Below are 24,706 nucleotides of genomic sequence, written 5' to 3'. Positions count from 1 at the left end.
TGAACATTACAGTGGGACCTAAAAGTATAAGGAATCAGTCCTATTTTTGTCATTGTCATCTGAGTGAACTGAAAGGGCAAGGCCTTGGTGGACAGGCCCGACAGGCTGGCTGGGCCCAGAGGAGGAGTGTGTGTCAGGCCAGAGCACAGGGATGAGGTGCAGCAAGACAGCAAGCAGGACAGAACCTGTGTTAGTTTTCCTAATTATACACTGAATCCGTAAGTGAGGTGTGGGCTCAAATGCCAGGAAAGAGGGAGAGAGAGGTTGGAAGATGTAAGGAGAGAGGGCAGATGAGATTAGAAACAGGAGCCCCCATAGTTCCAATGAAGGAACTCAGAATGAGGAATTTGGAAAGTTGAACAAGGACCATTTAGGACCAGTTGTAGCCATATCACTGTTTCCAGAAAACACCTGTTAATTCTGCCCAGAGAAGGTTGCTTTCTACCGCTGCCATCCCCAGGGGTCTGTAAAAAAAAGCCTGCTGGTGAAGAGCAGGGACCAGGCATCAGTCTCGGTGCTGCTGAACGAAGTTAGAATGTGGGCCTGCCCCAAACAGGAAGGAGAGCTTATGCTTTTGGAGACAAAAAATAAAGTCTATAGCAGACACCAGGGAGCAATAAGCTGTGGAGAGGGGCCAGGTCCCAGCAGGGACCAGGGGCATCTATACCACAGAAATGAAAGAATGGGGGACACTCTGCTTTCCAAATGGAAAATTCAATTTCCCCTGCATACTGAACTTCATAAACAAGTACGTGAACTCTAATTTCATACTGGCAATAGAAGTGAGAGGAAAATTGAGACCAGGTGTTGTGTGTGTTGTCTTATTATATATGGCCCTAAAGTTTTTCAGCCAAGTTGGAAATAAATTCTGTCCTATCCTAAGGGATATGATTTATACCTAGTCACAGAAGGTGCTAAGGGTGAGGGCGGAGACTCATATTACACTGTTGCTGAAACAAAAACCATGTCTTTTCATAGTGATTTGTTTTGTCCACAAAACAGGAGCTGATAGTTAGAAAAAAAATGTATGGTGGAGCCGTAGCTAACACTCAGTTTTCTGTGGTTAATTTTGAGAGGGGGCGGGTGGGGCTAGGAGAAAGAATTTGTTGTACAGCTAATACATAAAACTGTCTCTGGTCATTAATTTCAACCTCTTGGCCCCGAAACCTTTCACCAGAGCTGCTAACAGGTTGTATAAATCACTCTTGTGAACTCCGTTTCCTCCCTTCCCCTCCTCCCTCATAGTGGGGGCCGGCTGCTGATGTAGGAAACATCCATTAGCAGGGGAGTGAGGACTTCCTGGCTGAGCAGCACCTGCAGAACTGGGCGCTGGTTGTATCCTGGCCATCCAGGCTCCTCTGGGAAGTTGGGCAGCCCAGGGATGAAGAGCGAGCAGGGCTTCAGGGCCCATCGAGTTTGAGTGTGAATCCCCCCTCTGCCACCTACCTGCTGAGTGATCTTGATCGTCGTACTTCATGTCTTGATTTCCTCATTTGTCAAACAGAAATGATAATACCAATCTCAGAGCATTTGGGGGATTGAATGAGTATAGTATATTTATCCATGTTGGCTATTGTCGTTCAAAACTTCCTTTCAACTTACTTTTGTGGCATTAAACACTTTTTTCCTGAAATTTCTCCAGTGGTCTCTGCTCAGTGAAAGGGAACCCCAACAGTCTACAAGCTCCTTCTGGGTAGGGCTCCTGAGGGAGGTGGCCGTGGGAAGTGGGGAACCCCTTCTCTGTCCACGGAAGTCCCAGTCACTGCACCAAGATGATCTGGAACTGCTGCTGTTTTCACCCTTGATGTGGCCGCATTTCTTGGTTTTGAAGAGAGCGAGATTTTAAAAGGAATTTCAGAGATGTCTGACGGCTCTTCTCAGAAACCTGTATGGGATGGATCAAACGAACTATCGAGTGAGGCAAATCTGTGCTTGCTCTCAACTCTGCTTCCATGCTAAGTCATCTTAGATAAGTTGCCAAAACTCTCTGAGCCTCAGGTTCCTCATTTGAAAATGGGAAGTACTGATACCCATCTGGCAGAAGCAGAGTGGAGGTTCACGAGCTGAGTCAGTAAGTGTAAAGCCCCAGCGTGGGCCTCGCACGCTGACACCCTCTCTCTCCCTGTGTTTAGGGAGGGAGACTTTGGCTGACCAGGCTGGAGGAGTCCCAGGAATCTGTGCCCAAGGCCTTGGACCCTTGGATGATCTACTCTGTTCCTTCGCAGCAGCTATTCCCATAGTTAGCCAGCTGTCCTGCAGCTGGGCCTTCCACAGCAAAGGGAATGGAGAAGAGGCTTTGCGGGACAGGGAAAAGCCCAGCTGGGAAGTGACCCGAGTTCCCTGCTGGATGTGAGAACCACTACAGCCACTTCCACCCACGGACCCCCTTGGGGAAACAGCTTGGGTCTGTGCCTTGGGTGGCGGGCCCTCCGTCACAACCTGAGACCCTCCAGCAGGAGAAGCCAGTCCGGTGTGGCTGATGTGGCTCATCGGGACTGTGTCTGTCCCATGGGCCTCAAAACAGCTCCTCCCAGGTCACAAGCCTCTTAGCGTTAGTGGAAACCTCCACCCCTTTCAGTTGCCCTTTGGCTCCTGCAGGCCAGAGGTGCTGCTGACCAGCAATTAAAAAGCTCCAGAGAATGATAAAGCAGGTGGCAAATTGCTGCAATATTTCCAAGGGGACAGTGAGAAATGGAGCTTCCCTTCCATGCAGCTGCTTCCAGGTTCTCGGCCTCATGACGCCCCACATAGCTTGGGGTTGTCATAATTTCCCCTTCTCCCGAAGCCCTTCTTGGTTAGTGGAGAGCTTGGGCTGATGTTCTGAGGTGAAAGCCCTCTGATGTGTTGCAAATATTTATCTCTGGGAAGTTTGGAAGCTCTTTCAAGACAAAAAGGGAGCAAAGGCACTTGCATGGTTAATCTGCCCCTTGGAGAAGGCGTTTTGTTGCCAGGATGGTAGCTGAGGGCTTCCCTGAGCGACTCTTCATAATTTCCTGGTCTGTTTTGTTGCATGTTGTTTTGTGTGTGTTAAGATGTGTCTACTAGGAATTGTTTCTGGGGATAGGAGAAGGGAAGGGAGAGGAAAGGAGGCTTTTTTTTTGTTCCTTTTGCTTGTTTTCGGGTATCATTAATTTCTCACTCCGGTTGTAATTCCATCCACAGTCAGATGAGATGCCTGGTGGATGATTTAATTGCAGGCTGATGCTGAGCTGTCCTGAGCCTGTTTCCACAGGGGAATATCGACTTGGGAACCTCCGAGCTGGTTCTGACGCCCTGACTGTTGCCTTCTGCAGTGCGCTTGCACAGAGGAATCGACATGATGGCCCAGCCAGGCTGGCGCTAAGGGCATCAGATGCCAGCAGGAGGCATGAGCTTCCTGAACCCTGAGAACAATCACCTGGGCAGTCAGGAACCTCCTCAGTACTATCCAGGAGCAGGGTGGTGTTGATGGTAATGGAGACTCAGAGGTCTTTGAGTTGACATACTTCAGTGGATCCTGTCTTGTGCTCAATCATCAGTTCTATCGTTGGGAGTTTCAGCCAGGACCCCTGAACCACCTTCTGAACGCTGGAGGCAGCAATTCTTCCATTTCCTGAAATAGCCCAGGCCAGCTTGCCTGATCTCTTGCCAAACTATTGTCCTCCGTGGAAACCAGTGTTTAAAGCTCCAACTTCTGGCCCATGAGGTGGGAATGCTGGAAGCTCTTCTAGGTTCCATCATCTACCAAGAGGCCTGGTCAGCCAGCATCATGAGGTTGAGCTCATCCGAGGAGGGTGCACAGCACAGATGTGTTCCTCAAACACCAGCTGCACACACAGGCCTTTTCCTAACACACGGGCAAGCTTCCTTCCAGCTGAGACAATGACCCAGGTGCACATTGATACTTCAGTTCTTGTTTTTGTCATTTAAACATGTACATGAGAAGATTTGTAAGCACGAGGGGCTGGTTGGAAGGCCCCTCATCCAATTAATTGGGTGTAGCAGCAAACATTCCCAGGAATGAACAGATCTAACTAGGACAGAGGACAGCTGGGCAGTGGGGTGGACAGTGTTTGACCACTGGCTGCTGCGGCTCTTCTCCCAGGCACTGAGTTTGTGTCTCCATGGGTGGCTCCTGGATGTCAAGTCAGGTTCCTGCCTCTCTTTGAATTTAGCGCAGCTCAAGGTGTGTTCTTAGAGGAATGTAAAGATTGGTTTTTTGACATCCCTGCCTGATGTTAGTGTGAGAATATGGAGAGCAGTTTTCTCATTCCCAAAAGCTGGCTATAAAGTGTGTGGATCATGGAGGTCTTTAATTTTTTTTCTTTGACTACTACTTATTCATCTTCAGGTTTACATTTTCTCGGGATGGTATGCAGATCCCCCATGAGCTAGTTGTGTTGGGTGCCTGGAAAGCCTTGTGCACAATCCTTTGGGCCATTAGACAATGTTTTCTGCTCTCTAGGAGTTCATGGCCCATGTTGGGAGTGGGCAGTGTGAGGGGGAGCTAATTGACATAAGAGAATTAGCTAGGGAGTCAGAAGACATGAGTTCTGGGATTAGCTTTGCCACTTAGCTCTACTGTGTGACCCATGACAAGTCCCTCTTCTTTTTTGGTCCTCAGTTTCCCCACCTGTACCATGGGTATATTGGCCTCAATTATTATCAAGCTCTTTTCAGATCTGTTATCCTAGATTATTCTGTCCTCTACCTTTTTGTTTTTTCTCGTGGGATTCTGACATGGCGGATGTTCAACTAGCCTTAGATGCTAGCCATTCCTTTGTAGATGTCTAGTCCTCCTTTTTCTCAGACATTCTTCTCCATGCTTTATAGATTTCATCTCCTCTTTGTGTTCGGGCAATTATCTCATTCATTTATTCCTTAAATTTCAGTGGTCCTTCTGCTGTCTTTACAGCTGTCCTACAACCAGCATCCTCTCTGGACCATCACCGTGGCTGTCACTTCCACATGTCAATCCTGTTCCATCCTCAGAATAGCCTTTCAGCATTATATATAAAACCCTCTGTATGTAGTTCCCACAGAGAAGTTGACTGCATCAAAGACCAAAGGCCGGAGCAACAGGGTCCTTTTAAAGAATCTCATCCTAATGAATTCCAGCATTCCTAGTAAGCATCTTCCTCTTTTCAGCAGTGACATTTACAACTTGGCACCTTATTTCATAATTACATAAGAGGATAACCGTCTGGACAGATGCCTGCATGACAGCACAGGCTGCGCGGGGGCTGTCGGCCTCCCTGAATAGAAGGGGGTGTCCTCCTGCCTCAGCCTGAAAGGTGACAACTGGGCCATCCTTTCACATTGGTGTGAAGGGGTCATTGTGCTGGAGCTGCTGCCTCTTTCCTTCCAAATCAGTTAATCTTGTTGGGTGAAGTTTCTCTTGAAAGTAGTGTTGGCAACTTTGAGCAGACCCTTCCTGAAAGGTGCTTTACAAATGAGCAGCTATAAAAAATATCAAAGCATCTCACAGTCCTGTGTCTTAGGGCTGCGCATTACCTTTCCAGGTTCACTCCAGCCAGTCCCTAAAGGGCAGGGAAAGAGCTCAGATTTATCAAGGGGCTTATTAAGACAAGTCTAGGGCTCTGCCCAAATGAGGGAGCTGGGTCTCTTCAGGAGACAGCTGATGTCCCTGAGCTCTGCCCTCCCAGCACATTCCTGTCCTCAGGGAGCACTCTCTCTGCCAGGGGCAGTGAGACAGGTCCACACAGGTGGCAGTGGCCCGAGACAGGCAGCCACCACTTCTGACCAGGGCCTGTCCAGGCAGGCCTGGGAAGGAGGCACTGGGGCTGCTCCTTGCAGAATAGGTAGGACCTAGATGACCTTGAAAGACCAGAGAGGACACATAGCACGTGGTAGGCTTTCAAGGAAGATTGACTGAGTAAACGGCCTCTCTACCATTAGGAGTTTCTTTAATTATGGTGAAGTTATCATTTTCATATAGAGGACTGCCTTAAATTCTGCATTTGGCTAGCTTGTTGCTCTGCTCTAGAATTCTTTTTGTCTATCAAGGTCTTTGGTGCTTCCCTGTGCTCCCAGGACCCCAGTGTGAGTAGTATTGAAATTAAAATCTACCTCCCTGGAGCTCCTCACCCATCAGAAGGGGAATCAGGGCCCACTGGAAAGAGCATGCTGGGCGAGTCAAGTCAAGCAGACCAAGGTTCAGATCCCAGCTCCAACCCTTATTTGTTGTGGGACCTAGCTATTGTTTGAAATAAACTATTGTCTGTGCAAAGCTGGACACTTAAAAATGCTCAAAGAAAGGGTGCTTCTATATGGTCATCATTTAGTTTATTGAAAGTACTCCCTAAGGCCATGAGGATGAAATTTTCCCTTCTTTCATAGCCCTGACAATGCCACAAAATTACCACCATACATCCTAGAGGCCTCCCCGTCTCCAGGCCACATGCCCTTTTTCCCCTCCCTCCTTCATCGACAGAACCTGTGATGATGTGGTTTCTCTGCTTGGGATGGTGGTATCATCCTGTCCCTGTCTCATTAGGGCTCTGCTTTACCTTGCGTAAGAGTTGCCTGAGGCCCTGGATGTGGGAGCTTGGGACACAGGAAATGGACCGAAAGAAAGAAAAGAAATGGCTGGAGGTGGGTATGTGCTGTGGGGTTCTCCATCGTGACTTTTTGATGGCTGTCACTCTCATTGCTGGACATCCTTCCTGGGACACAGTGTCTTTCCTTACGGTCACCATCAGGTTCCTTCCTTCTATTCCCCAGGGCCACCTCTTGAGAGCAGCAGGCGCCTCAAGGCTCTGCCCAGTGGCCTGCCTCTATTCTCCCCTCCTGGCTTAGGGCAGATTTCCAGGAGACCAGCAAAGTCACCACAAGGGCTTCCTGACATCCAGACTCCCGGGTCTCTAGGTTGACTCCCAGGTTTCCTGGTTTCTAGGTTGTCGTTATTGTTGCTTTTAGTGCTTTTAGGGAAAGCAGCAGTTTTACAGATCCCGTGATGGGGTGGGCAGTGTGAAGCCAGGCAGGCAGCAGGTCCCCATTGGCCTGGGCAGGCCCATTTCCTGTACCCCCTCCTACAAGGGTCAGGGAAGCCCAGCTCTGGTACCCTCTCACCTTCCTTTGGCCTGGGCAGCTGGATTCTCACCTACTGTAACTTATCTTTTACAAAAAACTCATGTAGGATGTCAACTCATGTTTTGTTTCTGCATCACAGAAGAAAATAGAACAAGGAAAATAAATCAATTTTTCTTGAACTATAAGCTGTGATTTCTTCATAAACTAGTTTAGAGAAAGGCTATTGAATTCCGCAAACATTCTGGGCGTTTCCTGAATGCTGAGCCCCACTACCAGTGGATGGAGGCCAAGATGCCAAAGAGAGGTCCCTGTCTTCAAAGGGCTTCCACCGGCAGCCTGTCCTCAGACGCTGTCATGCTTGGCAGCTGGGCAGGCATGAGAAGGCTGGTGAAGAGCTGAGGGGAGAGCCCCTATATTCTGGAAGGGTGTTGGTGTGACTTCACCCTCCAGCCCTGCCCACACGTCAAAGCCAAGCCCACGTCCCCTGTTCTGTTCAGTCTTCCTCAACTGCCTCAGGCCTCGGCCAGCTCTCTACTCTTCAAACCCTGGATTCCTGTAGCGCTCGGCGGCCTGTATATAAGAGGTTTCCCACCTCTTATTTCATCTTCTCGGCATCACAGCCTTACGAGACGCGTCGTGTCATCCCCACTCTGACAAATAAAACAACCAAGATGTAGAGAACTACGATAATTTTCCCGGGGTCACAGAAGTAATCAGCACAAAACGGGGCTTGCCTTCGTGTATTCTGAGTCCCAGGTCGGCCCTTCTCCTTAGCACTGAGTACTTACTCTCTCTCCATCATCATTTAACCCCACGTGCCCCCTCTTTGGAGCTCCCACAGCCCTCTTCCATTTCATGTCAGCACTAGGTCCTCCCTCTCTGTATTTGGTCCCCTATAGGTCTCTTCTTGAGACCAGGGTCCCAGTCAGCCTGGCGTTTGGTCCCCTGCCGGCACTGACAGTGTAGGAGCTCCATCAGGCTTGGTTGGGTGAAGGATGGGAAAATGAACTTGGCCGGTACCTCCCTCCTCCCGTCTCGCCCCTAGTCATCTGGAAGCAAGGGAAGGAAACATCTCTTACGTGCCAGGTAATTACAAGACTCAGTTTGTGTACTTATAGCCCAGTTTCTCTTTCAGACAGTGGATTAAAAACATAACAGTTTCTGAGGTCTTTTAGCTGTTTCTCTCTGGGTCGGCGTCCTAACTTGACGTGGATCTTGGTTTGCAGAAGGTACTAACAAGGCCTAAGACAATAACGGTTTTTACCCCTCTCTCCCCTGGTCGTTTACCATCTGTGCCCTAAAGAGGAACACCTGTATGCTTTGAGTTTTCAGTAGGGTGTCCACATAACGGATCATCCAAATCAGATACTTTTGAGAAGGAAATGGTGCTCTGTTGACAATTACACCAGGACAGTGGGACTAAACTGGAGCATATGGTCACTTAGTTTTAAACAAAATATGTCTGCAATTGGAAGGAAGGATATGGGCAATTGTTTCTGAAGACTTCCAGAACGCAGGGAGTTGCTGGCGGGTGAAAGGCCTTTGTTTGCAGTGGTAACTTTGCATCTTCAGTGACCCCAAGAATAATCCCCTACCTGTTCTGCACCTTTCATTTCATTTTCTCTCAGTGGCTGAGCCTCCCAGGATGTGTGTCTGTGTCTTATTGTTGTCTTTCCTTTCCTCCAGAGATCCTGCGGATAATTCAGCTGGACCTAGACCTCAAGTACAAGACCAACATCCGGGAATTGTTTGAGGAGTTTGACAATTTCCTGCCAGGCGCCATCATTGGCATCGCGCACGAGATGCAGCCAGTGTACAGGTATGTGGCAGCTGTAGGGGGGCAGCCTCCAAGGCCCCTGCCCACTCCTACCCGCCCCCAATCCTGCCACCCATGGCAGATGGGGATTTATTGGTGTGTGGTCTTTCTGCATTTAATATCTTAGGGACACATTTGTACTTGTTGCTTACAGTTGAAAGTGTGGGTAGGTAGGTTTGCTCAAAGCCATAGAAGCCACCTCATTCTTTTTGGGGAGTTTGTGACATTTTTCTTGTGGAAAGCCCAGCTGTTTTGGTTGTTGTTTCTGGTGAAGCTCAGAATTTTAAAATCTTGGGCTTTGTCTTAGAGAGGAGGTTTCAAGATATAGCTTTAATTTGCCACGGTGGTGATGACCTAGGCTTTTTTGGCCTCTGGTTTACCAGTGGCCCTCCTCTGTATAAGCAGAGTGGGTTCATCAGTGTCTTGTAAGGAGGGAGCGACAGCACGACTTTGGAACACAGATGGACCTCACCTGGTCGTGGTGAAGAAGTGCATCCTGCGTGGTGCAGTTTCATTGTCACGTGTGCGTTGTAGAGAAACTCCAGCACCTGAGAACCAGGAGACGTGTCCAAGGATATTCACTGCGGCCTTGTTTGTCATAGCCAAAAACTGAAATCAACTTAAATGTCCATAGACAGCAGAATGGACAAATAAAATGTATTCATCCAATTGAGTATGATATCAAAACAAAAATGAGCCACGGTAGCTACAGGCACTGATAGGTAAAACTAGACTGCAATCTTTAGGGATGCAAGCACAAGTGGTAAAAACTATAAGGAAAATCCGAGACATGATGATCCCCCAAATCCAGCACGGCCGTTACCTCTGGAGAGGGTGGGGAGTGATGGGGAGGGCCACGGGTCGGGGTGCCTCAGGAGTGCTGCGATCCTTTAGTTCCCCCAGGTGGAGACCTTGGGGGGCTATGCACGTGTTTGCATATGCTCTTTTCTGTGTAATCTGTGTCTTACCATTGAAAAAAGGAAAGGAAATCCAGAAGCACCTACAGGTTTTTGTTAAAAACTAGGCCCCTTGGCCCTGGGTCCAGAGAGTTCCATGTTGCTGACTCTTCCTCCTCTGAGCAGAGCCATGGCTCACTCAGAGCCCAGCTGCCTGGAGCTGGAATTCCACCGTCCCCTGGGCTGGCCTGCTCTTTGTTCTCGGTGCAGACCCTCCTGCTGCCTCCCTGTGGACCTTCTTGGAGCTGGGCCCAGTCTTTGGAGAGTTGCAGGGCACAGCAACGAGTGACTCAGGAGCATGCATTTCCCTAAGAGAGAGGGGAGGTGTGACAACCTCCTCTTGGTTGTGGCTCTTTGCGAGACCCAGATCACATAACAGGAAATTCCGGCGAGGCCTCTGAATGGGCTGATAACTCCCGGGCCTTGTGGGTTGTTCTCCTTATATAATCCTCCCGCTGTGTGCCCCAGAGTCACAAAGTAGAGCCTCTTACTGTGCTATGGGGCATGAGTAGGGAGGGTTTGGGCAAACACCTGCCATTTTAACTCATAGCAGCCTCCCCACCTCATGCCCTCACCTTCATACAAGGTGTATCTTGTGTCTGAGTTTCTTGATTTAGCAAAGGGAGGTGATGGAAGGAGCACTGAACTGAGAGTCCAAGGTCCTCTGTGCTAGTCCCAGGTCTGCTGCCATGCCTGGGCCTTGGCTCTCCATCTGAGGATGGGAGCCGCTGGCCCCAAGACCTCCCTCCCCAAGCTCTGCGTCTGTGATCCCAGCTCTTCCGACCCTCACCATTGCCTCATGGTCTTTCCTCTGTCCTGAAGCTGCGTGTCTGCTGGTGAGCTCCTCATTGCACCCTGGGGGCCAGCGTCCCTGTGGTGTTTAAACCAGGCTAATTGTTAAATGCAGTTGGAGGAGCCATGCCTTAAAGCCCTGGTTTGGAATCTTCTGTAATATAAATGGAAACCTGATCACACTTAATTTAAACAGTATTGGCCAGAATTTGTGTTTTCTCTAGATCTAGGATTTTATGAATGGTGAGACTTAAATCAATTTAATTGTCTGGCCTTCTCAGCAGAAATCTCTGAAAGATTTTAGATCCAAAACGAGATTGAGTTTTTCTCACCTTCAGAGGCTTTAATTATCATCATGTATAACGAGAAAGATGGGCCCTCTGCTGCAGGGCTGCTGGGAGAGTCCAAAACTGCTCCGTTTGCCGGGCTTATGCCCTCAGAATCAACAGATATGAAAACTCCTTTACAAGCTCCCTGCCCCCTCACTGAAATGTTTCTACAGGCCTCTAATAATTAAGTCTGCAAACGACTCCCTGCACTCCTCTGCACCCTGCTGGCTCGGGATAATTGGCTTTGAATGTTTGCAGTCTCATGCTGGGGCTGGGAATGCTTTGGTGCTGGCTGGGGCAGACTGGGAATGGAGTGTGGCTTTTTGCCGTCTTGCATGAGGAAACCGGAGACTCCAGATCAAGTGTTAGTTGTCTGCCACTTTGGAGCCTACGCCTGGGTGTGTGTGTTTGTGGGGAGGGGGTGGGAGGAGACAGAGGGGGGACGGAAAGGGAGTGAGTAAAGAGTACCCGAGCAAGGACAGGCAGAGCTGGGCCCTTCTCCTGAGCAGGCAGTCTCAGCCCCAATCTCCTGGGACTTGGTCATTGTGGCATGGGAGGGGATCCCCAACCCGGCCACATGCCCACCTCTGTGGGCACTCGCCACTCCCTGAGTGCTCCTTGAGGATCTGGCAGTGGAGTTCCGACAGCCTACATGGTGGAGTGTGAGGGGGGCAAGTTTTTCATCATAAGCGGAATCTGCTAGCATCTATGAAAAGAAAGGAAAATTTAGAAACAGAACAAAACAGCACAAAAGCAAAACTTGACTGATTAACCGAGCACATTTTGATCTGGAAATTCACTAAGCGGAAATAAATTTGGATCTCCTCAGCTGTGTTGTTTTTATAGTCACTTGTCCGACAGTTACTATACTTCAAAGAGGCACATACTAAGTCATTTTTATGACTATTTCCTCTCTTTTGTGTGTCATGAATGTTAGAAGCTTGGAGAGGGGTGGGGGAGAAAGCATTTCCCAGTGTCTATTTGACAAATAGCTTTTTTTAACAATTTTTTTCCACCCCAAATGTACACCAAACTGAGTGTGTTTTCTAAAAAGTGATGGACTATGGGATGCTAGTGTAGTGACAGAGGAACCTTTTCTCTTGGGTCCCTGTTAAGATTCTGTTGAGTCAAGCATCCCATGACCTTCCTCAGCTGAAAACTGGGGAGCAGTGGTCAGCTTGGGTGGAGCTTTGCCCTTCCTGTCTTGACTCTTCCTCCGCCTCTTAATCAGGGAACTAGACGACTGGACGGGTCCTCACTGGTGATGTGTTTAGTTGGGATAAGTGGCCAAAAGGAGAGAAGGGTGTAGTGCTTTCTCTGTAAATAGAAGGGCCTCTAAATAGACAACTGTATTTTGCAAATACTGTGTGTGTTAGTCCAGGGTGCCATTTTGAGTTTGCTTCCTTAGGAATGTACTGGACAAATAAAGAAAATGGTTGGACCCCCTTTATGTACAGCTTATAAAAATTCCAGGGGTGTTTCAGCAGCAAGGCAACCACAGGGAGACCCAGGAGCACTCAGGTGGTACTCGGAAGCCGTGGGTTACAGTCCTGCCTTTCATGAATTATCCATGTGACACTTTGCAAGTCACTTGATTCTCTGACCCCCTGGTTTTTTCATCTGTAAGTAGGGATAAATACATCTAATGCGCAGAATTACTGGCAAACTCACATGAAATAACGCATATGACAGTTTCTGGTGTAGAAGAGACCCTCGGTAAAGAGGATTTCCCCACTGCCTCCCTTAAGCCTCATGACTCCTTTTTGTGTTTTCTTTTCCAGATGGTTTGTTCTTCTCGATTCCTCCTGCTCTACCCCACCCCAACCATACAGGGTCACCAGTTAAAACACAGGACACCCAGTTAAACTGAATTTCAGATAAACAACAAATAATTGTTTTGTGTATGTCCCAAATATTGCATGGGGACATACGTGTACAAAACAGTTATTTGTTGTTTATTTGAAATTTAAATTTAATTGAGTGTCCTGTTAATTTTTTGTTTTTGTTCTTTGCTAAATCTGGCAGCTCTACCCCTATCCAAGAGTTAAAACCACCCCTTTTTAGCAGAAGCGAGTGGTCTGGCTTTTCTACAGGATCCTTGAGTGAGCAGGAACAAAGGGTCTGGAAGTGGAGCTCATGAGGGAGCCGGGTGAGAGCGTGAGGGAGCCGGGTGAGAGCATGAGGGGGTGGGAGGCAGCCGCAAAGTCTCCGCGAGGCAACAGGCCTGAGTTTCTCCACTGTGCAGGAGTTGGAGGCTTGGCTGTGGTGCTTGGGAGGCCAGTGGGGCCAGGAAACCCCGGCAGTGGCTTAGCTTCAGGCCACAGGGCTCCTGCTGAGCTTGGAGCGAGTGTGTGTGTGTGTGTGCATGTGCGTGTGCGTTTGTGTCGAGGAGCTGGGGTCACAGCCCTTGGTTATGGTCACTCTGTCTCAGAGCTGGCCGCCTGAGGAGCTGCTGAATGGGGGCTTTGTTGGTGGGGGCCGTGGGCTTCCGGTTCATTCTCTCTTGGCTCCACAGGACAGCTGTGTGCTGGTTTGAGCCCAAACCCACCGTGAGGTGGAAGCAGCAGGCTAATCCTGTCAGCTGCTGATAACACAATGCTAGGCAGGAATTTGCTTTCCTGTTAAGTATTTTAGTAGTGCCCATGCCTTCACCTTTTTGCTCATGTGGTTTTTATTGATACCATTTGTGCTGGCCTAGCCTTCTTTGAGATGCTTGCAGTGAAAACGTCCGGCCTGTCTGCAGGCTGCCTTGGCCCAGTGCTAGGACTGGTGCACGCCTCTCAGGGGAGTTGTGGAGGAAGTGAGACTAGCACAGAGGTACGGGAGGATGGAGGACACACCTCTGCCACTCACAGCTGTGTGATCTTGGGCAAGTCTCTTGACCTTCCTCAGCTTCGGTTTCTTTAGCTGAGAAATGGAGATTATGGCAGTGTATAGCTATATATGGCGGAATGGATTGGAGGATTAAATTAGACGTTGGATTTATAGTGCCTGGCACCGAGCAGCACTCCCTAGTGGTGGTGGCAATTTTATCTAGTGCCATCTCAGCCACTTATTAGTTCTGTGACCCCAGGGAAGTCATTTAACCGCTGAGCTTCAGTTTCCTTATATATAAAATTGGAGCTACTGATAACTCAGCATAATTTGTACTAATATTTTGGCTTCTGAGCATCTGAAACCCCTTCCTGTGTTTGAGAAATTCCTTGCCATATAAGCATGCCTCCCTTTATGGAAGACAAAGTGTTACCCCCCAAGGGGGCATCATCTGCCTGCCACACGACATGCCAAGTACTCAAGTGGCAAGGGGGTAGGAGACAAAGGACTTTATTATAGCTTGCTAGCAAGGGGGACGGAAGATGGCTGACTAATGTCTGAAAGACCCATCTTACAGAACAAAGACTACAGGCCAGTTATGTAGGGGGGCTGGGCTCTGGGTGGAGGAGGCAGCGGGTCTCTTGATGGGGGCATCCATCTGATCTCTGGGTGGGGCAGACATCTGGTCTTAGTTCCTTATAATCTTTCGTTTTACTGGATATGCATCAGAGACCAGAGCAAGCCCTATACCCTGATCTTTCAGTTGTCGTTGATGATGGCTATCAGCATAGACCCCCTGCCCTGGGGCCCATCACATTCCTCAGGAACTCCAAAGAACAAAGTTATCAACTTATAGCAGTTGGGAGGAGCCATAAAATCTACAGAGCAGGTCTGGGTTAGTTAATCAGAGGTCATTCAAAGTTACAATATGGTTTCTTTTCTACAATATGGCTTCCCTTATGTCAAGCTTGTGTTGAGCTGGTATCAAAAGGGCTGGAGACTTTACTTCCTGGACTCATTGCAGCTAGGGTGTTGGTGCTGTGTTCCCCTCTGTCTTTCCCTCACCTGAGGAAACCACCACCATGAATTTAGTATCTATGTAGACCGACTCTTATACTTTTACTATATACTCCAAACAATATAAGATATTTGCAAAACAGAAACTGACAGTATTACAAGGAGAAAACAACTAGTCCACAATAATGGAGGGAAATTTTAACATGCCTCTATCCGAAACCAAGAGCTTGGGGAGGGGGAAGGAATGCATATAGAAGATGGCAGTATAGTCACAGCCCAGGAGGAAGGAAGGAAAGAGGAGGGAGGGGAGAGGTGCTGGAAGCCTGGCTTCTTTCCCACCTCTTCCAGGGCATGGCGTATTTCAGTCCCTGTCACCCTACAGAGGGCGAACTTCTGGCCACTCTGCCCGCTTCTGGACTTCAGCCTATGGCGCTAGCCTTGATCACCAATGTGGTTTCTGTTCTGTTTCTGGTCCACGGAGAGTTCGTCTCATTTTTTAACCCCACTATGTCCTTTCTTCTGCTGCACCTTTTGAATTTAAAAAAATTATTATATAAAATCAATACATTTTTATTAAACATTCAAAAAGTATACGAGGATTACTATTTTTCCAGAAATTTTCTACAAATTTATCAGTGTATTGTGTGTGTGTAAATGGATTTGTACTTTACCCTCGTGCATCTTTTTTTGTTCACTTAACAGTGTATCTTGGCCATTTTTATACTTATCTCAGTATAGTCCTTAATTAAACTTTGCTAGTCTCCCAAAATAATTTTTTTTTTCTTTTTACAGTGGAAAATTTCTAGCATATATAAAAGTATATGGGTGCTTCCATATTATAATATTCGTGGAGCTTCAATAATTATCAACCCCTGGCCAATCTTGTTTCATCTCTGCCCCACCCACGCCCCTCCTTCCATTATTTTGAGGCAAATCCCAGACAGCATACCATTTCACCTATAAATGTCCTTTTTAATCTATTATTTAAAAAGAAAAAAAAGGACTCCTCTCTGCCATCGCTGGGCATGGAGCTGAGAAGGGTTGTATGAACTCACAGTGTCATTTTGTCTTCAGGTTCCTCAGTCTGAAGTCAGCGTGTACGAGGGAGGAAAATAGACAGACATGGCTCTAACATCTAGTCAATCAGCATTTTCCATCTCTCTCCAGATTGTCTTCTGTCGGGATGTTAATGTGGCAGCCATGTCTGGAAGGTTTTACAGCCGATATACATTCAGGTCCCTTGTTCAGTGGGCATAAAGCTCTGCTTTATAAGAGGACGCACCACCATTTTGGGATGAGAAAACATAGGCCTTGAAGATGAAAGGTGTTGGATTTTCTCTTCCTTCTTTTAAAAAAAACTAACCAAGATTGAACCTTGTCAGTTTCTATTAGAGTTAAATCTGAGTGAAAGAGAGAAGAGCCTGCCGCCTTTATAAATAGTGACTGATAGAGAAGACCTGTACTGCTTCACTCCTTAGGAGTTAGAAGACTGGGCTCTTTTTGCAGAGCCTGTATAACCTGGGGGCAGTGATGTAGCCCCGACAGGAGTTATTAATAAAAGGGGAGAGAAACATCTGCCCTGTGGTAGAGGTAAAAATATCTACTGTGAGGTTGTTATTTTTTAATGATACTATTGGGAAAATGTATTTCAAAGGAAAAAGCTGCATATGGAAGAAGCCAAGTGGAATTGTGTTACTGGTAATGTAATTGTTTCCCATCTGATGGCTGTGCCTACCTGGGTAGGCTGTGAACATCCCTATGCCACCTGAAGGCCATGGGAGTCAGGGAGGCTGCTGAAGACTGCATGTTCAGGCTGAGATGAGGTCCTGGTGGACCATGTGAGGAGCTTCCCTTCTCTGAAAACACAACTCATTTTAGTTCTTCTGTCATCCTGCACTACCGAATCAATTAAAAAGATCCATCATGTGGTACCTGACCCAGACATCTCTTGAAAGAATGAGTGAGGAAATAAATGAGTGGATGGGGTGGGACTAGGTTGCGTGTTCTCTTCAGGGTTTGCAGACTGCGTACCAGGCACATAGCAGATGTTTGTTGACTACATGAAGGAACAAATGTTGAATCAGAGGATGCCGCCTTAACAGTGTGTAGGCCAGCCATAAAGTGAGGGTCCACAGTCCCATCACTGGTGTTCTTAGAGAAAGTCCTTTCATATTTTCTTTTTAAAGACAATCCATGGGAAACATTGTTATTCTCCATTTTTATTGGGCTCGTCATGTTTGTGCACCGCAGGATTAGGTGCTTTGAGGAATTATGAGTAGAAGATATGATTCCTGCTTTCAAGGAGATTAGAAAGTAATCTCCTTGGGAGATAAGGCAGGTAAAATTCAGTAAGGACACAAATGCCAAAGATGCAGACACCAAGTCACAACTGCTGTTCACAGGTGTCCCTTGGACATGCCGCAAGGACACCTTGCTGCAGGAACTGTAAACTTCACTGTGTGGCCCACATTATCCTCAGTTTAATATTCTGCCTTCAGAATTCTAAGATATGTGTGTGTGATGCTTCTGTCTTTCCTCTGAATGGTTTTTTGGAAGGGCAGTGGGATTTGCTGTGCAGGCATAGCCTCTAGCAAATGCACTTAGGATGGACCTAGCTCTGTGCAAAAATAGAAAACTCACTCGTGGGCTTTTGCTGAGGGCCTGGCTCAGCAGTAGAGAGAAACTAGACCATGCCCTCCAGGAGCTTGCAGCCTGGTTGGTGGGACCAACTCCCCAGATTGCTCCACTGGGAGGTGGGCCTCCAGCTGAGGCCCAGCAAAGGATGGTGGCCGGGAGGACTGTCCTTTTTTGCATTACTGTAACTTGTTTCTTTTGCCAAATAAACAGCTCATTGAGAGAACCTCATTTGCAATCTAGGCAGCAAAAAAGACATCTATAAGCATCTTCCTGGGGGAAAAAAAGCAAAATAGCATGGTTGAATCACAGTGACATATGTACAAGAGAGACTTTCTGTGACAAACAGTGTGTGGAAAGGCCTGAGTTAAGCGTGACTGGTGCCATGTGACCGAAATTTCAATATGGCTCCATAGCCAGCTCGGGTACACATTTCAGCGGCATGACTGCATTTCTGCAGATGACTGAGTGAAATGGATATTCAGTCCCCGGGCCCTCTGCCTCCAGGTTAGCTGCAGAACTGGTTACTGCAGAAACACCAAGTTTTTGAATTGGACTTGAGTTTGAGATGAACACCTTACCTCCTTCCCCTGCATTGGGTGACTTCTTTAAATGAGCCATTTACTGCTGATCATAGAGAACCTCTATGATTTTCTGTTTGGGGGTGGCAGAATCAGCCCCCAACATCAAGGAGCTGCCCATAGGAATGTTTTGATCCAGAGACCCAGCCTTCCCAGGTGTCCTCGTCTTTGAGACTTTTCTATCACTATCTGTAAAACAGGAAGCTTATTTAGGAGCCAGAATTGCTTCCTATGCAGTAATTTGCCTGGACATTTGCTACGTCCCTGCCTCTGTAAAGGAGTGCTCATTATGAGGCTCCTGGTCCTGATGGACTTTCAGAAATCTGAAGTCGTGGAGATGCTCCCAGGGCCTCGTTACTGTCAGTCAGTGTGGAGTGAGGTGCTAGTGCATTTGGCTGCTTCTCTGGTTGCAGTTGAACCCCTTTGGCCCTGTAAGAAAACACTGCCTCCCTTAATAAAATGAAGCCTAGTATCTGCATGGAGTATTAGCAAGGGAAACCCTTTCCTTAACTGTTAGGACTATCTTATCTCGTGTGGCCCAAGAATTGTGAACTTGGAACTGTAAAGAAGGCAGTGTGATCCTAACACTCTGCTTGGCTCAGGAGGGAACAAGACTTTCACGTGCATGATAATGTGATTGTGGGTCATTGGTATTCAGTTTTCAGAGAGCCTGGAAGATGGTGTCTAAGCAAGATAACGACATAAAGATGAATCATGTTTTTTAGAAGGAATAGCTAGAGCAGCGGAGAGGCATCCCCATTTATTCTGCCTGTCCCCTCCTGCCGAGATGTCAGCAGGGTTTGGGAAGGGTACTCTGTGATCTTGGTCCTCCTGGTCACCTCTCTGCTCACACCTTACATCCTTTCAGCTGCTGTCAAAGGTTAAGGGCATCTTACAGTTGATCGAGCAAAACACTTTTGTATAAAAGGAGGAGAGAGAGTCTTTGAGGCCCCGTTGGTGCAGAAGAGACTGAAACAGCCAGCCAGAACCTGGGGGAGATTTGTGGCTGAAATGGAATATCTGTATTGCACGTGATTAGCTGCGAGTACAGGTACCCGCCAGCCACCGACACAGACCAGACCAGAGGAGCCTGAGTCCTTGGTCTCCACGCCGTATCACATTCAAGATCAGATGGATGTGACCATTGTTTTATAAAAAACTGTAACATCAGAGAACATCTGGTCAGGCTCTCAAAAGAAAAGGGGACCATCTAGTGAGTATAACATTGTAACAGGCGCAAGAAGAGGCCATCTGTGATTCAGAAACTCAGGATACAGCCTGCAGTAGCTTAATTTCAGGTAAATGCCGCCATAGTAATACAAGTTTCTGAAGATTTAAAAATGGATTGTGAAGAGAAAGAAGGAAAGCAATTGATTGAAAACCCGTCTATGCCCTGGTTCTTGACTGGTGTTTCTGATGTTCGTGTTTGTTTTGTGTGAATATGGGCCCAGTGTTGCCAGATCTTCTAAATTTTTTTTCAAGAGAGCCCAGAAATCTGTGTTGTTAATGTAAAAGCTCCCAATTTTTAAATATTGACAATTAGGTAAACAGTCTGCTGGCCAAAAAAAAAAAAAAAAAAAACACAATGGTGCACCAGATTCAGCCCAAGAAGTGTCAAAAGTGAGACTTTGGGTTTAAAAGTTCACTGAGGCAAAAAACTGACCAACTGGTTCTGTCAGTTGGCCTGGACCTTCCGAAGGCTTTGGTTGGCTGGTCCTTGGATGCTGGTGCTGGCAGTTTTTGGGTGCTTGAATTTTGTTTTTCTCAAATGTTTTCTCCCATTCCTTGAAGTAGGTGATTTTTATTGGTAACTTAAAATTCCATCAAATGTTTTTCTAACTAACTTCAGACTTACCTAATAACAAGATGTCAAGGCCAAGCATAATTCTTGTCCAGAAATGTAATTTTGGAAGAAAAGAAAAAGATCCCCTGACTTACCATTTATCAGAGCTGACAACTGCTTTAACGTGTATAAGAACATCTTTAAACTACTCTCGATATCTGAAGATGCTTTTGGGAGATTGAAGGTCTAGACAGGGGGCGTAAAGGGAGGGCAAGCCAAGGGAAGAGGGAAGGAGAAGGGAGAGGCCTGCCAAGGAGGCGGCCGTTGTGTGTTCACCGCTTCTCATTTCACCATCCTGTCTGTTCAGTGCTGCCTCGTAAACAAGCCAGGGCAGCTCTGGACCACGGAGAACCCAGTGTGCACACAGCCCTCAGCCCCCAAGCCTTGCTGTCTGCTCAGGCATGGTAGCGAGGACATGGTTAGTGACACACAGAGTGGCCTCTTTCATGGAGACTCTTTGCCCTGGTCTTAGAGTCACAAATAGTTGTATTTCTCCTGGATAATTAATGGGTTTCTCCTTCTCTATAATTAGATGTCCTTGTTTTCAGTTGATTAATAGAAAACTTAGAGCCAAACATGTGGAACACCTGTAGCAAGCTTATAGCTCCGTATAGGATGCATTTTGGTATCTTTGCTAGCTAAAATAAATTCCTTCTGGAACAAGATGGGGGATAAAATTTAAAGGGAAGGAGAGAACAAGAAAGATGTGTGCTATCTGAATTAGGTCCTACCACTTAAGACTTCATTTTCTAGATCTGCCTGCCTGCATTAATTAAAGGTAAACATCATGAGAAATGGGAGGAAGTACAGCCTGGGTGGGGTGACCATTTAATTTCACCATTAATTTGTTGTTTAAACTAGAACACTTTTAAGAGTAAAGAGCGGATGCTATGAAAAGTCACACTAGGACTAGTGTAAACCAGGACTGTCCTGGGCCACCCAAGGATGTGTAATCACCCTAAGCTCAAGGCAGCAGAGCAGGGAAGGCTGGAGGAAGAGGACCGGGTAGGGAGTGATGGAGGGGAAGGAAGCTGTGCATGGCTGAGGTATTTAGGGTCAGAAGTACTGCTGAGGTTGGCAGTGTATCTGGACTCATCATCTGCTAGAACCAGGAGAGGAGTGTTGGGCCATTCTGGGGCTGGAATTTGGCTTTTGACTGGACTTTCAAGGTGAAAAGTCCCCTGTCTCTGTAGGTGCATCTTATCAGGTCCACCTGCCACATCTCCTGGTGGTCTGTGTCAGCTCATGAGCTATTATTTGGCCCTGGGCTGAGTAGGAAGATTAGGCTTTGTCTGTTGGATGGCACTAACACTATGTAGAAACTAATTTGCTAATTTTGAGAACTAACCACTGGAATTTGGCCATAATTCCACATAGAAGGAATCAAGGGAAAGAAGTGGAGGTGAGGTGAGGCAACTGCCTCTCAAAAGTGTAAATGCTTTGTTTTCACCATTGATTTTTGGCTGGTCTCAAAAATTCCCCAGAGCTGCTCTTAGTGCGCATTAGCTGTGCGTCAGAATTTCACTGGGGCTGCAGCCTTTCAGCCTGTGACTGGAAAAGGCTGCCTCGTGTGCTTCTGTGCACTCCAGCGGGTCTACGGATACCTGCAGAGAGGGTTCCTCTCCCCAGACGGGCAAGTAGGGCTCAGAAAATGTTGCCCTATGCCTCCTGGATGGGCTTATACTACGTCTGGAGCAGAATCTCTGGAAGCTGGGAGGGGTTCTCGTCTGGGAGAAACCAACAAGGGGCTGTGGGGGAAGGCTGCCCAGCCCAACACAGCCCACCTCTGGGAAGGGAATGGAATGGAAGCTCGGCCTCCCACTGCAGATATCACCCATGTGGCCTGGCCCTGGGATCACACCAGATGAAGGCGACCTGAGGAAATTAGCGTGAGCTGAGCCTCAGTCTTGGGTGTATTGTTGGGAGGTGGCCCTTGTCCTCTTGTCTCAGCACATCTGAGCTTATCCAAGCTATCTTGGTGACTTTAACAGCTCATCTGTTAAGAATTCCACAGGTGTTTGTTGAGGGCTCAGTGGACAAGCTGCAGGCCCCGTCCCCAAGAGTATACAGTTGAGAGGCCTGGCCCCACCTGCCCCTGAGGGTCTGAGCACCCTATAAAAGAGTCTGTGGCCACACTCCTGTAACTTAGAGTCACCCCCAGACATTGCTTCCTTCCTGCTGCTCATTCTGATACTGGGGGCCCTGGTTCCCTCTCCCTCACTTCCCACCATTTCCTGCCTCTTAGAAGCTCCTTAGCAGCCTGTCCACTTGGCTTTCAGTTTCATTTCATACTGGACACAGTCTCTTGGGTTACTGACATCTCCATGTTGCAGCCAAGGGAGAGGCTACCCTGTCTCTGTCCCCAAACTAACTGATGACTATGCTCTCTCAAACTTTTTTGAGCACGTACTGTATGCTAGGCATTGTGCTAATTCTAAAGTCCAAACTGCTTAGCCTGCTGCTTGGAGACCTCTGCAATCTGCCTCCCTCCACCCCACCTTTCTCCTTCTCCCATCACCTCTCCTGTCCCTGTGTTTTTGGCTGCACTGAACCCCCAGCAGTCTCCCAAACAGGTACTCACTCACATGTGTGGCCTTTGGGTACGCTCCTCCCTCTGCCTGGGATTCTCTCCCTCCGTCCTGCTCTTCTGTTTGCCCTGCTCATCCTTCACAGCCCAGGTGAGAAGCCTCCATCTCCAGAAAGGCTTCTGAGGGCCTCCCTGCTCCTCCTGTAACCCCCACTCCTCAGCACTCACTGCCCTGAGATCATTCAACAGATCGCGACTTGGAGGACAGATGCTTCCTATGTGTGTGTGTCTCCCCTGACAAAGCAACGAACTCTTGGAGGACAGGGCCCTCGACTAATAAAACATTGTCCACCCCCGCTCCTCCCAGTCTCACAAGTCTAGTCTGGGGGCCTGGAACTGAAACCATTCATCCAGCCATCCTCCAGCTCTGGTTCTCTAAGAACATCTTGGAGTTTTAAGGTATGGTTATTATTTTCAAATAATGGCATGAAAGATCAAGAGGAAATAGAGGAAACTGAACTTTAGCCATAGGGATAAAACCAAATCATTTAGTTTTCTGGGAAGATACATGCTTTTATGGCATTTTGCCCATAGACTAGAATTTTGGGAAAAATATTCGTCCTTGAAGTCAGGCAAAGCTGGGTTGATTCCTGGTTCCACCACTTACTGGCCTTATGACTTTGCATAACACATTTAAACCTTTTAAAGCTTCAGTTTCCTCCCCTGTGAACTGGGGATACACCCAGCATATTGATTATAAAATGATTTCTGCTCCCCCGTCCATGACATATTTGAGATCCATGACTCATGTGTTGCCGTATGGGCAGAAAGGGTGTGTTTGAAGGATGCTGCCTTGTCATTCTGATATGCTGGAGTTTGTGCCTTCTCTCTTTCCCCTATTTGAGAATTACTGGCCTAGATCTTTGTGGGTGCTCAATAAATAGTTGAGAATGAAATGGTGTCCTATACGCGTCACACAACACCAGGCAGAGGCACTCGATGAGAGTTATTCGCTCTCCCTTTCTCCCCATCCTACACAATCCATATCTTCTCTTGGTGCTTGTCGGTAGTGGACAGTGTTTTCAGAACACTGAGACGTTGCTGTAGAGTGTGAGATGGGGCCACCTTTTGAAGCCAGAAGGAATTTGTCCTGGCTTGGAAAGGGAGCGTGCTGTGCAGGAAGAGGCCACACCCTGCCTTATATGAAGTTACCACTGGCTCTTTTCTCTTCACAGTGTTTGAGATTACAGGCCAGTTGCATGCACCTGGCCGTGATGAAAAACATAACTTTGCTTTTCTATTCCGTGGTGCAGAAGACCAATGTGGAAAGCCCAATGGCATAGGTGCAGAAACTGGCCAGATTGGAACTGACCGTGAGTAACCACCTGTGTTTTGTAGATTACAAACTGAAAACAGCTTACGGCAATATGGCGTCAAAGACTTTTGAAGCATGGGTATTAAAGCATCTCAAGCTTCTCCTTGTAACATGCGCATCCCTGCATGCCACTCCGCTCCTATACCCCAGAAGGAAGCTTCACACTCCACTTTCTCTCTCAATCCGCTCTCTCCTTCCCCTTCAGGGCCCCTTCTCTGCTCTGGCTTCTCCAAGCAGCTGATGAGAGCACTTTCTCTCTGGTGCCTGGGTGTGGGCACCGTGGCATGCTATAATCGTGCAGGATGACCCAGGGCTGCTTGTAGCTGAGCATAAGCTATGGACAGCCTCTTGGGACTCAACCAAGTTGATGTCTAACCACCTCTTTCTAGACATTCACTCCCTGTGATCATTTCTCAGTTTGAGAACCTGTCTTGTGGATCCACACTCTTGTGATTAAGATTTTACCATCCCAGGCCACTTCTGTTCCAGAGGCAAAGAATAAGTTATTTGCTACCTTGGGCCTCCACTTGGTCCTTTCATGTCCAAGCCTGAAGTCTCCACACCCTTTGACAGACACGCCATCACTGTACCGGCTACTCAAGTGTGCAGTGTGAGCTTCCATTGCAGCTTCTTTTCTCCTGCACTGGTTGTAACAGTGCCGCAGTCCTTTAGGCTGAAACGGTACTCCACTGTTTCCAGATTGGTTTTATGCTTGCTCCCCGTACGAATTCAGCAAAGTAGGAAGGCAGGTAGTTTTATCTCCATTTTGCAAAAGAGACTGAGTCTTGGGTAGGTTAGGTCAGCCCAGGGTCACTCGGTCGCTTGGTCAGGACTAGAACTCAGCTCCCTGGCCTTGGTGCCCTGCCTGTCCTCTATGCACCTGAGGTCCTAGGTGAGGTTCCTAGACCCTGCCCTCTACTCCCTGAATTATGCAACAGCAGACCTGGAGAGGTTTGGCAGCCTCATACCCAGCCACCTTGCAGCCTGGGC

General features: G+C 47.8%; 1 protein-coding gene across 2 annotated transcripts in view; it reads left to right on the top strand.

Annotated features, from left to right (window-relative positions):
- XXYLT1 (xyloside xylosyltransferase 1) overlaps positions 1 to 24,706 on the top strand; it is a 170,736-nt gene that overhangs the window by 87,187 nt on the left and 58,843 nt on the right. For both annotated transcript variants that reach the window (XM_023623530.2, XM_070243482.1), the window contains one exon: positions 8,719 to 8,851. In XM_023623530.2, the coding sequence (XP_023479298.2) occupies positions 8,719 to 8,851 (133 nt within the window). The remainder of the gene's footprint in view (positions 1 to 8,718; positions 8,852 to 24,706) is intronic.

Source organism: Equus caballus, chromosome 19 (assembly GCF_041296265.1).
Source record: "Equus caballus isolate H_3958 breed thoroughbred chromosome 19, TB-T2T, whole genome shotgun sequence".
In the NCBI taxonomy this organism is placed as follows: domain Eukaryota; kingdom Metazoa; phylum Chordata; class Mammalia; order Perissodactyla; family Equidae; genus Equus; species Equus caballus.
The sequence above is the reverse complement of the archived record's forward strand: the minus strand, read 5'-3'. Positions and strand labels throughout refer to the sequence as shown.